Source organism: Typopeltis vanoorti, chromosome 17 (genome assembly GCF_054136105.1).
Source record: "Typopeltis vanoorti isolate ZY-2024b chromosome 17, IOZ_Tvanoo_1.0, whole genome shotgun sequence".
Taxonomy (NCBI): Eukaryota; Metazoa; Arthropoda; class Arachnida; order Uropygi; family Thelyphonidae; genus Typopeltis; species Typopeltis vanoorti.
Genome location: NC_143565.1, coordinates 80,193,243 through 80,206,689, shown reverse-complemented (window position 1 = coordinate 80,206,689; position 13,447 = coordinate 80,193,243). Strand labels below are relative to the sequence as shown.

Sequence of the window (13,447 nt, the reverse complement as noted above, 5' to 3'; positions counted from 1 at the left end):
AAATAGCGTAACTTTTAAAATTTCAAATTTTATTTAAAAATTTAAATTTTTAAAAAGTTAAAAATTAATATATAACTTATATTAAATAAAAAATTATATTATATTGAAATTAAAATAAAATTCTATATAAAATATAAATATAAAATAGTAATATACAAACTAATACATTTATACTGATTCAAAGATTATGTTATATTATATTATAAAAAAATTTAAAAAAAAACGAAATTATTATATAAAATATAAAATTATCTAATAAAATATAAAATTCTAATAAATGTAATGCATACGCACACACATAACATCCTACACCGAGGAGACTTCTAGAATATAATGAAGTTAGAATTTTAAAGCACGTGTAATAGGCTTAAGATTTTTATTGCAGTAAAACTGTATATCCGTGTGTGTTCACCGGCTGGTTTGTCTATTCTGAGAGACGAAAAACCCAAGTTTCTAGGTGAATTTCTTAAATAAATTTTGCCAGAACAGCCACACGTTGGTTCGCTAAATGTAACGAACTGGGGGTATTGACTATGCCGGATAATCGTTAAAAACCCGAATATTCAAAAAATTCTCAAAATTTAAAGCAAATTTTGATAAAGCCACTTCACTTTAATCGTTGAATATAATGATACATGGATTATAGCCTTCTCACCGACCCGAATTCCTAACAAAAATGAAAATGAATTTTTAATAAAGTTAAAATTTATTTGAACTAAAGTTTAAAAAATTCTTGCATTTTTCAAGTTACTAAATTCTTAGTAACTTGTAATAATTTTTTATTAATTTTTATGAGTGGAACTATCTTTTAGGAAAATAAAAGAAACTGAAGATAGATGAGAAAATAAGAAAATAATTCAGAAATAATTACAACATTTAATATAAGTATTCGAAAAATAAAATCTTCACAGAATAACAGAAAATAAATTAAATTACATAAATATACTTGAAATTTTTTTAATTAAAATTTTAGGGTTTTTGATTTCATATTCACAAAATTAGAAATAATGGTCTTAACGTCTAATTCCGCACATACATCATTTTCAATAGCTATTAACGTCAAACTAACAAGCCTTTTTTGTGACATACTTGTTCTTAAGTAGGTTTTAAATTAAAACCTACTTTTAATCAATTTCAACTTGGAAAAGGAACGTTTTTTGCTCGCTACACTAACAGGGAAGGTTTATAGTATTCTTAAATCAATTGAAAAGTTAGGGAAAGATAAATTATTCGACACAATAAAATTAAGAATATCGAAAGGGTTTTGAATATTTAAATTATCCTTCCGAAAAATATCCCGGAAAGCACATAACTCGTCATATAGTTCTATTGCATTTACGTCTTTATTGTCGCCGTCCTTCCAGAGAATCTCTAAACCGTCACAATTTTTTCGTAAATTTCGTTGTTAAATCGTAGTAATCTATACAAGAAATTGAAATTATCATAATATGTTCTTAGTTGTTCAAAACGTTCTATTAACGAACACATTGCAACGTCTATAAGTGTATAAAACGCATTCACTCTAAATTTATCTTCTGGCGATTGTGGCATTTCTTGATGAAGCTCGTAGCCAAATTGCCGTGTCTTCTTTCGTCGTCGGATTTCCGTACCAATTTTAAATTCTTGTTCTCCGTCCACCTCTTCACTCAGTTCTTTTGTCGTTTTAGAACTTCTTTAAAATTTGTATCTGATCGAAACTCTTGTAAGAATATTTTTAAGTTTTCGATAGATTCTAAAGCAAGTGTAATGTTCATATTTTTGTCTTGAAGCATTTTACTCACAGAGTTTATTCTGTTAAGTATTTCATGCCCAGTTATAAGAGAACAAATAAATTTTTAGTCCTTCATTTTAACACAATGTTTGTGCTTCATGCTGAGTTTCTTTATTAAAATTTTCATTATTTAAAATTTCAAAAAGTGCATCGTAAATTTCTCCTAACTGATATCATAGTGTTCGGATTGCATTAATTTTACTTTCCCATTGCGTATATGATGGCTGTTTCAATGTTAATTTTTTACGAACTTTAAAAAGATTGCCCAACGTTTATTAGAGAATGAAAAGAAATTGTATATTTCTTGAATAATTGCCAAGAAACTAATTGTATCTGCATTCACTTTGGCTGCATCGTTAATGATTAAATTTAGAGTATGAGCAGCACATGGCACGTAAAAGACTCAAGGATTTTTGTTTAAAAGCAAATTTTGGAGCCCATATTTTTTCCCTTTCATATTTGCCCCATTGTCATACCCTTGACCTTGTATATCATCAATGGGAATGTTCAATTTTTCCAGTTGTTCCATTATTGTTGCACATAAACCACATCCTGTGGAATCTGATATATCTGCAAAACCTAAAAAGTTTTCTCTGATCTTGACAATTTCATTGTCACAGGAAACAAAGCTAATAATAATGGTCATTTGTTCTGTTTCTTACATCAAGTGTGCAGTCTAAAATTATGGAATAATATTTAGATTTTCGAATTGATAATAAAATTGTATCCCTGATTGCGTTACTTAAAGTTTCCAATATTTCATTTTGACTGTCTTTACTCAAATAGTGTACACTATTGTATTCGTTGTAGAGCCCTTTCAACATGAGTTTCCATAACGGGATCAAACATAGCAAACAGTTCGACTAATTTTTAAAAAATGCCGTTATTCCTTTCATATAATTTATCAGATGATCCGCGAAAAGCTAAATTTCGGCTACCAAGGAATTTTATGATTTCAATCAAACGTTCGAAAATTTCTTTTCCAATGTTTCTTTTCCATTGAGTCTCTCAATCAATAGTAGTTTTGTTTTTTAAATTTTTTTCAACTTCCTTCCATTTTAAGAAATTTTTCATGTGAGTTAAACTAGTCCCATGTCTATACAAAGTTGTACTTACATTTCTCCAATCGTTATAACTTTCTAGAAGACTTCTTGATTCGATAGGTGCAAAAGGTTTGCAACAAAAGCAAAAAACAGAATTTAAAGTTTCGGAATAAATGAGCTGTTCTTGGCACGAGGTCACCGTTTTCCATTTTTCTATTATAATACGTGTCGCCAAATTATATATCCCAGAGATACATAACCATATGTATCTCTGGGATATATAATATTTTTCTTTTGAACAGGCCCCATTTCAATTAAAACCACTCGTAATTTTTCATCAATATTTCGCCATTCACCTGGATCTTCTAAATTTGCAGAGGCTAACAATGTGTTAGTTTCGTGGTCAACTACAACTAAATCTTCTCCTAACTGTTTTTCACTTAAATCATGAGTCTTGTTATCTTGTTCAATAGTTGCAATAGTACTTTCATGAAAACTGGATGATGTGCATGGTTCTTCAACTCTGATTTCTAATGTATCGAGTTGGTTACAATCTGCATCAGAATATTTTAATATTTTAAAAAATTTATTAAGAGCCCCAGTTTGTTTCTTAATATCTGCTTCTTTCGCAGCATGACGCTTACAATTTTGTGCACCTGATAACTTTTTTTAATTTTAGATTCCATTTCTATTTTATACCCACAAGAAAGTATTACACAACGCGACACAGAGACGAAATAATAGTCCGCACTGCGCTACTGTCAGTAGCGTACTGAGATGCGTACCGTATGACTGGTTAACTAGCAACAAATGCCTTGTACGAAAATTTGTTTCTGCACATAAACTTTAGTTTAGATAGACTTTCTTTTTTCTTTTTTTTTCACTTTAGATAGACTGCAGTAGACACATCTTTCTGTAGGCAAGTATTTAGCCTGCTCTAGCTGCAAAATTGTAAACAGTCGGTTGATCAAAGAGGCAGCAATATACAATTTCTTAAAAATTTTTATTCGGTGTATCCGACTTTATTTATTTTAATATTGATCATTGTAAGAATTTTTTGTTTTCATGATAAAGTTTTGTTTCTTAAAAATGAACTTATCGATATCGCATTAGTAATGGTAAGAGACCTCCTTCGTGTTAGTATTAACGAGTGGCGACTCGTGGCTTAAAATTGTGGAGGTGCTGCAACTTTCGAAATATACATACACGATGTAAGTATCGTGTATAAACGAGTTTGGATAAAATATCAAAATTATGGTAAAAATTTTTTTAAAAAAATTAAACATGAAAAATATTGTTTATTATCGATAAAATTATACAATTTCGTACAATTCAAAATTCAAAATTAATAATTCAAATATTTAATGAGACGGAGTAAACACGATAAGCACCACCTCGAACACTCTATTACTGTCGCAAACTGCATATATACAACAGTGGAATCGCGCGACGGACAGTGCCGCATTACGCTAATTGCTCGCTAATAGCCCGCAAGCATATGCACTATGACGTACATATGCTTGCGGGCATAGCAATATGACTCTGTGGTAAACACAGTGCTGCTAACGTCCTTCGCCCTCCTAAGTGCTCCAAGATGGATTTTTATTATTTTTTTTTATACAAAATAAGAGAATTGCATAGGATTGTTGATGATAAAATTTAATATTACAAGCAAATATAAATAAATTAATAAATATATTTATATATCGAGAAAAATTGGGGGCGCTGCAGTTCTGCAGTGCCTGTGCACGAGCCTCCCCTGGTAATAACATTTTCTTATCGATATATGTATGAATGTCCGCCATAACGGATACCTCGATTAAGTGAAGAGAGCTATACCTCAACTTGAATGCTACATTCGACAAGTTCCTTTGATAACAGCTGTGTTCTTTTATTGTAAACATTGGACATGAAGAAACTTTTATATGAGGACTTCTTACCTGGTAGGAATGCAGAAAGCTCTTATAAAAGGACTCTTATTGAAGCATTTTCGCAATCAACAGACATTTTAGCTTCATTTGACAAAACAGTAGTGTCTGCTAACTGTTGCATATCCTCATCTACCTCTTTTTGCAACCATTCACAAATCTCAGATCTGAGATATGGATTATTTTCAGTCACTTCATGTGGCTGATATTTCTTTTCAGCCATTGCAGTTTTATACATATACACACATACATACATACATGTTCAAGTCCAATCTTTCCTAATTGGGTCGTGGAGATAACAGCCGCAAGAGGAACTTCCAATGGTCACGATCCTCTGCCACCAAGCTCAGGTGTTCTGGTGGGATTCTCAAACGAGTACACTCAAGGTTTTGGATATAATCTATCCAGCGAGTCCTTGGCCTTCCACGTGGCCTCCCACCCTCTGGCTTGGCAGAGAGGGCTTGCTGAGGGAGCCTCTCTTGTGGCATTCTGAACAGGTGCCCGTACCAACGTAACTGTGATATCTCAACGCGGAGAAACAGCGGTTGAGTATTGAGGGGTTCCCGAATTGCAGAGCTTCTGAATCTGTAGAGTCTTGTCAGCCTCGCAACCCCTCGAAGGAACCTCATTTCAGCCGCTTGGATTCGTGTCCGCATTCTTTCGGTCATTACCCAACTCTCATAACCATGTGAGGATGGGGACATAGACTGTATTGAAGACAGTCGGTTTTGCCTTCTGGCTTAACTCCCACTTCAATACCACCGAACGGCCAAGTTCCCGCAATATTAAGCTTGCTAAGCCAATTCGAGTATCTAGCTCTACATACCATTTTCCATCATTCGTGAATATAGATCCAAGGTATTTTAACTTCTCCACCTGCCTCATTGGGACTCCACTTACATGTAGAGTGGACTGGGGTGGTTGTCTTGAGACCACAAATGTTTCAGTTTTGGCAATACTGATCTTCATTCTGGCATCTGTACAAACCTATCCAGAGTCCACTGGAGATCATCTGTGGAAGAGCTAAGCAGAACTAGGTCATCTGCAAAAAGCAGACGTCCAATGCTACATCTTCCAATTCTGACATACTCACTGGCCCGGCTGTGATTATCAATACAGTCCATAAATATTATGAAAAGGAGGGGTGACAGAACACACCCATGGCAGAGGCCAACAGTGACTGTGAAACGTTCAGACTTTGTGCTGTTTATCCTGATACAAAACCCTGGGCATTCATACAGGGACTTGATGGCCTGCACCGACTTTCCAAGCACCTAGCATACACTTTCCCAGGCAAGCTGAGCACAGAGATGCCACGATAGTTACTGCAATTCTTCTGGTCTCCCTTCTTGATGACTGGTATTATTATACCTGTCTTCCATTGCTTCGGTGCTCGCCCAGATATCCAAGCAGCCTGACACACTCGAGTCAGCCAGAAAACACCGTCTCGATTTAAGGCTTTTAGCATTTCGGGGAGAATTTCATCATCGCCAGCAGCTTTGCCCGATTTTAGCGATTTTATTGCTAAATGGACCTCTTCTGCTGTGAGTCTAGTCACTACCCCGATCTGCGCCTCTTGGATGTCTACAACTGCTTGGCCACCCAGGTTAAGAAGACTCTTAAAGTATTCCCTCCATCTGTGGAGGATATTCTTCTCAGTTGTTAAAAGTGCACCATCAGAGGTCTTAATTGCCCTTGCTGTGCACGATTTCCTCCCTCGAAGGCGGCGGATGGTCTGCCAGAATACTTTGTTTGCATTTGTATAGGAGGAGTCTAACCTTTCTCCAAAGGATTCCCAAGCCTTCTGCTTTGCTGTCTTTACTGCCTCAGCAGCAGCTTTTCGTGCCTCAGCATACCGCAAATGCTTCTCAGGTGACCTGACCCTTAGCCAAGTTAGGTAGAACACCTTTCTTGCCCTGACAGCTTTTTGGACTTCTTGGTTCCACCAAGGTGTCCTTTTCTCACTGCCCGTTGCCATGCCGAGCAGCTTTCTGCCACAGCATGAGAATGCAGAGGCAGTGACAGCCGTTCTGAATAGCTTCCACTCCTCCTCAACATCTGTAGTGTGCTTGGGAATTTCTTTGAACCTGGAGGAAATGTCATCTGCAAAATTCTTCCTCACACCCTCATTTTCCAATACCTCCCATTTCACTCAGTATAGCTGCTCAGGCCTACCAGCGTTGACGGTAGCATCTGGTTTCTGAAGCATTGGAGAGCACACAACAAGGTGGTGGTGGTCAGTTGACAGTTCTGCCCCTCTTCTCACACGAACAGCCAACACTGAGGAAAACAGGTCCGCTGAGACTATAAAGAAGTCAACCAGAGACCTTTGTTCTAGTGTATCCCTGTACCAGGTATGCTTATGGACTTCTCGGTGCTGGAAGAAGGTATTCATTATGGACAAGCTGTTAGTGCAGCAGAAGTCCAATAATTTCAACCCATTCGGGTTAATGTCAGGGGTGTCGTTCCTTCCAACTACAACCCTCCATGTATGGTCATCTGTTCCAACATATGCATTGAAGTCACCCATTAGCAGGACTGATTCCATGTCTGTCACCCTGTCAAAAGCAGCATCTACTTCCTCTAGGAAGGCAGAGTATTCTCACTCCAGATTAGGTGCATAGGCTTGCACCACAGCCAAATCATGGTTTTTCATCTGAAGCCTTAACACACATACCCGTCCTCCCCAATGGGATCCACTCAGCAACACAGTCTGACAGCTGGGGGCTTGTGAGTATTCCCACACCCGCCACAGTAGACATTGTCGGGCTCACACCAGAGTAGTAGAGCTTCCACCCCTTATCCAGGTCGGCAGTTCCAGAGCCTCTCTTCTTGGTCGAAGAAAGCCCGACTAAGTCTGACCGGTAGCGCTTGGCTTCCACGACCAGTTCCAACTCCTTCCCTGTCAGAGAGAAGATGTTCCAGTTGCCTAAAGCCATAGTCTGGTGCCGTTGTCGTTGCCATTTCCGTCCTTTTGCAGAACCATTTCTTTGCGCTGCCCCTAAACACCTCCCCAAACAGGTAGCGGGCCCATTGATGGAGTTTCGTCTAGCAGAGTGTTGGGGAGTGGTGTCTAAAGGAGACTGTAACATATTTTTCGAACGGGTCTCTCTACCTAAAACCCGAACGCGTCCCTTGGTAACCCGCACGACGGACGATGCGGTATGAACATTTTTTGATGGGCTGATCATGTTATAGTGCTTGATAATGTGCTGTAAGCACAAGACGAAATGACACAGCAAAATAGGAAAGATTCCTCTCGAATACTCTAATAGCATTCGGGGGAAGGAGCAAGAAGAGAAGAAAGAAAGAAGCAAGGGAGGAAGAGGAGAGACCAGTCTATAGATAATATAACAGATGTATATTACATGAAGTAAGGCATGGTCCAGCATCAGGTACCTCGGGTTTGTCACGCCAGTGCTCACTGGCGTGAGTCCCTGAGGAATAAATAAGGAAATGCCATATTACAATTTTAGCATACAAATTAGCATATTAATATTGTTATTTGCCTTGCAGATTGCAACGTCAGAAGCATTGCAGAATTTTGTGCGGATTGCGTCAATTGCTGAACACGGTAGCAGCATTTTTGTCATCATTACTCAGCAGAATCGTTTCGACCTTGCAGAGTAAAATTTATAAAAATGAAACTTTCAGATTTATCAGAAATTCCTGAACATGTTTTTCGTGATGAAAATAATAAATTTCACTCGTACGTTGCTTTCGAGTGTCAAACACGCTTCCACAATGCAAGGTAAAAGCTGTTTTATTTCTGCCTTTGAGACTAACGCCACCTATTTGGCTTATACCAAAGCAATAATTAATGGCATATCAAAATCATATTGTATTCATGATACTTTGTTAATTTCGATATTAATAATAAGTAGAATCTGTATTATGCGCACTTTAAACTAAAACTAATTTTACTATAAAAATTACCGTGTGGTGGAATTTAACGTTAGGCTTAGCATGCTCTTATAATTCTTACACGCTTAATAATTGTTCAACGTGGAATTTTTAATTACTGACATTTCCGTTCTTTTTACAAGTTATTCATGTTCCTAGGACAAAAAAAAAAGTGAAAATGTGCTTATAAATCTCATTATTTTGGTATATAATACATTATTTATATTTTTAGTAATAGCGATTATTGCTGTAGCGATATAGCGATGAGTTTCATATTCATATTCTTGTTCTTTATAAAATACGTATTTTTTAAAGAAGAACCGATTTACTTAAAATTGATTCTAATTTGGTACTTTTATTTGTGTTCTTTCAGTGGTTGAAATGGTTAATCCTAAAGTCAGAACTTGGTTAATAACGTAAACAATTCAGCTTCGGCAATCGGGATGTTTTTTCTACCTTTAATTGCGTATTTGACACGAGACTGGATATTGTATGGCATCATAACGACTGCCACGAGTTTCATTTTATTCTTCTACTGGAAGTAAGTAACTGGTTTCCTTTAAAAAGAAAATAAACGTGAAATGCTAAATTATATTTTTGAGACTTATGAAAATTAATAGTCGTGCATTTTAGAAATATAATTTTAATATGTAAATTGTGTAAAACATATTTAGAATGTTCTCAGAAGAACAATTGGTTGTGTGCGAAACATGCCAAAAAATGCTATCATTGTATGGTTCCCTTGGATCCTATTACCGAAATTCCAAAATCTTTCAAGTGTATCCTGTAACGTCTTGAACCTTCACTAATATCTACACGCATTTCTTATTTGAAAGAGTCATTTATTATAGTTCGAACTTTTGAAAATCAGAAAAAAAAACGTTACAGTGATCCAGTCGCAAGGCTGAGAGTGTAGATGTGTGAAATACTGTGCAGTTAAGTCTTCCAATTTCTGCACACTGGTCTTTTTTTTTTTTTTTTTTTTTTTGGCGTATGTAGTCAACAGTGAAGTCAGATGATATTTCAGATGATTTTGTAACGAGGTTTTATTGCTGATTTCTCCCACTTTATGTAGTTTATCAATTTGAAGTGATACCTACTTAGAAGTCATTTTTATTTGTTGCAGGATGCTACCGGAATCTCCTAGATGGCTCGTCAGTCAAAACCGCTATAAAGAAGCTGCGATTATTTTGAATAAAATAAGCAGAGTGAATGGCAAATCGGGCAATGAGATCGGGGAACTGGAGGCAAAGTTAAAAGTGAGTGAATTATGAACTTATTTAAAGTAAGATCATAATTTATATATATATATAAATTACCAGAATTCGGCGAATATTAGTTCTATTTGAAGGAATGTTTTTTTTTTTTTTACTAGAATGATATAATGCAAAATGACAGAGGAAATGAGTGGAAAGCAGCCAACTCGCTAAAATGACGAAATTTATCAACAAGTATTGCATTCTTAGTGTGAAAAGAAATTTAGACACAGTACTAAAAGGAACTGAGTTGTTACTGAGTTAGTACTGTGTGCTAACTCAGTAACAAAGTCCGCATTTTGGTTTATTATGTGTTATGGTATTATATGACAATAATTATAGACGGAGCAAACTTGTAGTTATTAATTTCTCTTGTTTAAACTTTAAGTTATACTATTTACCCCCTGAAGATGTAAATCCTACGATTTACGAAACTTGTCGGGAACTATTATTTCAGTATGTGGTATATCTGAATAATAAAAAAATGTGGTGTAATCACCGAAATATGTCTTTTGAACCAATTAGCCACAGAAGTCTACGCCTGCAAATACATTTTTCTTTTGTTTCACCAACCGTGTCTTTTGGCATTTGTTCTTTTCATAATATGTGTTGTGTTTTATTTTTACTTTGCATCTTCGTTCAGTCATAAAAATCCAGCTTATATTACATGCTTGTTCTACTACAGAGATTATCGTCTCTATTTATTTTATTTTTTCGCCATTAAATTCGCTTAGTGAAAAATCTTTGCAATTTGAATCTTCGAATTATAAACGTTCGCATTTCTTTCAATAATTTCTTTGAATATATTTTAATTTCAATATTTTTGAATTTTCTTTGAATATTCATTTGGCCACTTACTGACAAATAATCCTTCGTGTTGTTAGTTTAAAAAGATTAATGAAATAAATGTGAAATTTTTTTGTCTGTAATATGAGTATATACATTTTTATTCATTACAAATATGGAAATATGCATAAATAGCATTTCTCAGTTAAGATTTATATATAGCTTCACAAGGAATGCAGCCTACAGTTATTTTCAACCCACTAAAAATACTCGGGATCAGTACGATGTTTGTGTACCGAAGTATTAACCGTTATAACGACAGAAAACGTATCTGACCTCCAAAGAACAGGTCGACCACGCTGCGTTAAGATGTAACAGCTTGTGAGGGATGTGAAGGCACCCTTCTATCGTAATCCTGTGAGTACGAAGAAAATGATGTTGAGGGAGATGAACTTTTCGCAGAGAACGATGTCGCTTGTTCTAACTGATGATCTGGGGTGAGAGCTGGACGATTTTCAAGCTACTTCAGGACTGCAATAAGCATGGTGGCGGGTCTCTTAAGACGTGATATCTTCCAGCTAGGCTTGTAAACAATAATTATAATTATTGTATACTGTTATTGTAACAAGTAAATTGCCAGCATCGTTGGCCGAGTGATTAGCCGATACGCTAACCGAGGTCGGAATGCCACTTCTGGCATAAATGTTCGTGTGATTATCTTTAGGTGGGAGATGAATTACATCGCTTACTGTGAGACCATCTCCTTGCTTACTGGAGGCATGAAGTGGCTCGAAAAAGTTCTATATTTGGTTCTCTAGAGCAGTAAAAATAAATAAATAATACAAGAGATCTATAAAATTAGTTAAACAATAAAAGAAAAACAGTTTAAGTCTATCCACGGTACGATTGTACTAGAGGTTCGCAAAAAAAAAAACTTTCGTGGCTGGGAACCACATAAAAAATAAATAAAACTAAGAGTTATGCAAATGTGGATATTCTAACTCACAGTCTTTGGGCTATTTTCAGATATAAACTTCTACTTATTTATACCCTATATATATAACGAAATAGATTAGATTGATATGAGTTACAATGGATGACTCTAGAGAGAATGAAGAAAAACGAAAGATGAGAAAAGATGAAGTAACTCCCATCTTAGTTGAACTGCAAATTATCATAATTGCTGAAGTCTTTTCAATCTAAAACGTAAATCCGCATGTGGTCACAATGATTTTTACTGCAAATCCCCAAACCTAACAGCGTGTTAACACAGACTGCGTTACAAGAAGTTAAGGAGGCAAGAGATGACAATGGATTGGATTAGCTTCCTGGCTTTGCAATTTTCCTCCGCGATCAAGAAAGGCAATTACAGTGGAAGAGAGAGAAAATGTGAAAGATTACAGATATGATCAAAAGGACAATGACGAGGAAGATTTTAATTTTTATTCAGTCTGTTTGTGCAAGGAAATATTAATGTATGTGTGTGTGTAGGGGGGGGAGGGGTCTCGCCATAATGTACTCTATATTAACTATATGACCATTCTATGGACAAATCAAGTGCCTATTTGTTTTGTCTACAAAAAAAAAAAAAGAAGAAGAAGCTCTGATATTTTTCGTTGAAAATAAAGTCGAAAAAATTATGGTATTTGGACTAAAAAATTCGATGTGATTGCAGCACAGACTTTTTACTCAGACGTTTCGGAGCAGATATGTCTGAAAAACACATCTGACTCATGACTGACTGGCAACCGATTCTACTCATCCCCCCCCCCAAGTAAAAAACAGTTCCTGCTGCTCATTGCTAACTACATTCTGGAAGAAGAAACTGACAATCTATGTTTATCGGTATTAGTATTAGGATCACATTTGTGGATTATGAGATAAGCCACAGGGCTGCGAGTTTGGTAAAGAAGGCCAATAAGAAGAGATAAAAAGAAATACATAAGCTTAAGATGCATTATAAGATAGATAAAGGAGAGATTTTTCTTAGCTGCGTAGGAAGGGAAATAAAAATAAGGGCTGTTGAGTAAGCTTTTAGCTAGTAAAGGCAGACGGGAATATATTTCGGGAGCATTCCAGGAGGAAGTGATGAATGAATTTACAGAGTTATAATATGACATAGTGTTCTATAGGGTGGTGACCACTCCTATCACAGGAATATGATTTACCGAGTCTTGAGTGATTCCGGCACACACACACACACACACACACACACACACACACACCCTGATGGGGCCACTGTTACTTCACCCAGAGGTAAAGTTGACCTCTTGTACTCTTTTCCTTAAACTCTGCATAGATCACCAAGGAAATCACCTCCTATCCCTCTGGAATCCAAGAACCGTATGCCTCCTTTAGTTTTTCGACAAAAAGAAATCAGAAAAACTCTACTAAATAGCTCGGATACTAAAACGTCTTCTGGTCTTGGTGGCGCTCCCCAATTTTTCTCAAACATTATGCTCCAGAGTTAACACCCGTCTTGAATCGTCCCTACAATCTATTATACATATATGGTACTTATCCCAATGCATGGACGCAATCGCATATCCATGCTATTCCAAAAAAAGGGTGATAAAAGTCTACGGTCAAACTACCGACCAATTCCCATTACCTCAGTCATCTACAAAATAATGGAGAAAGTCATTAACATACAACTTCTCTACCACTTATAACCCCACCAATTTTCAGCGACCACCAATACGGATTTCACCATTCATGATCCACAGTTGACCTTGTAACTTACGTCACTCACCACTGCAA

The 13,447-nt window shown here is 36.2% G+C and overlaps 1 protein-coding gene across 1 annotated transcript in view; it reads left to right on the top strand.

Moving 5' to 3' along the window:
• LOC150097546 (beta-alanine transporter-like) overlaps positions 1 to 13,447 on the top strand; it is a 34,928-nt gene that overhangs the window by 10,099 nt on the left and 11,382 nt on the right. Inside the window, exon 4 of the mRNA XM_090406949.1 lies at positions 9,772 to 9,904. Coding sequence (XP_090263075.1) covers positions 9,772 to 9,904 — 133 coding nt within the window. The remainder of the gene's footprint in view (positions 1 to 9,771; positions 9,905 to 13,447) is intronic.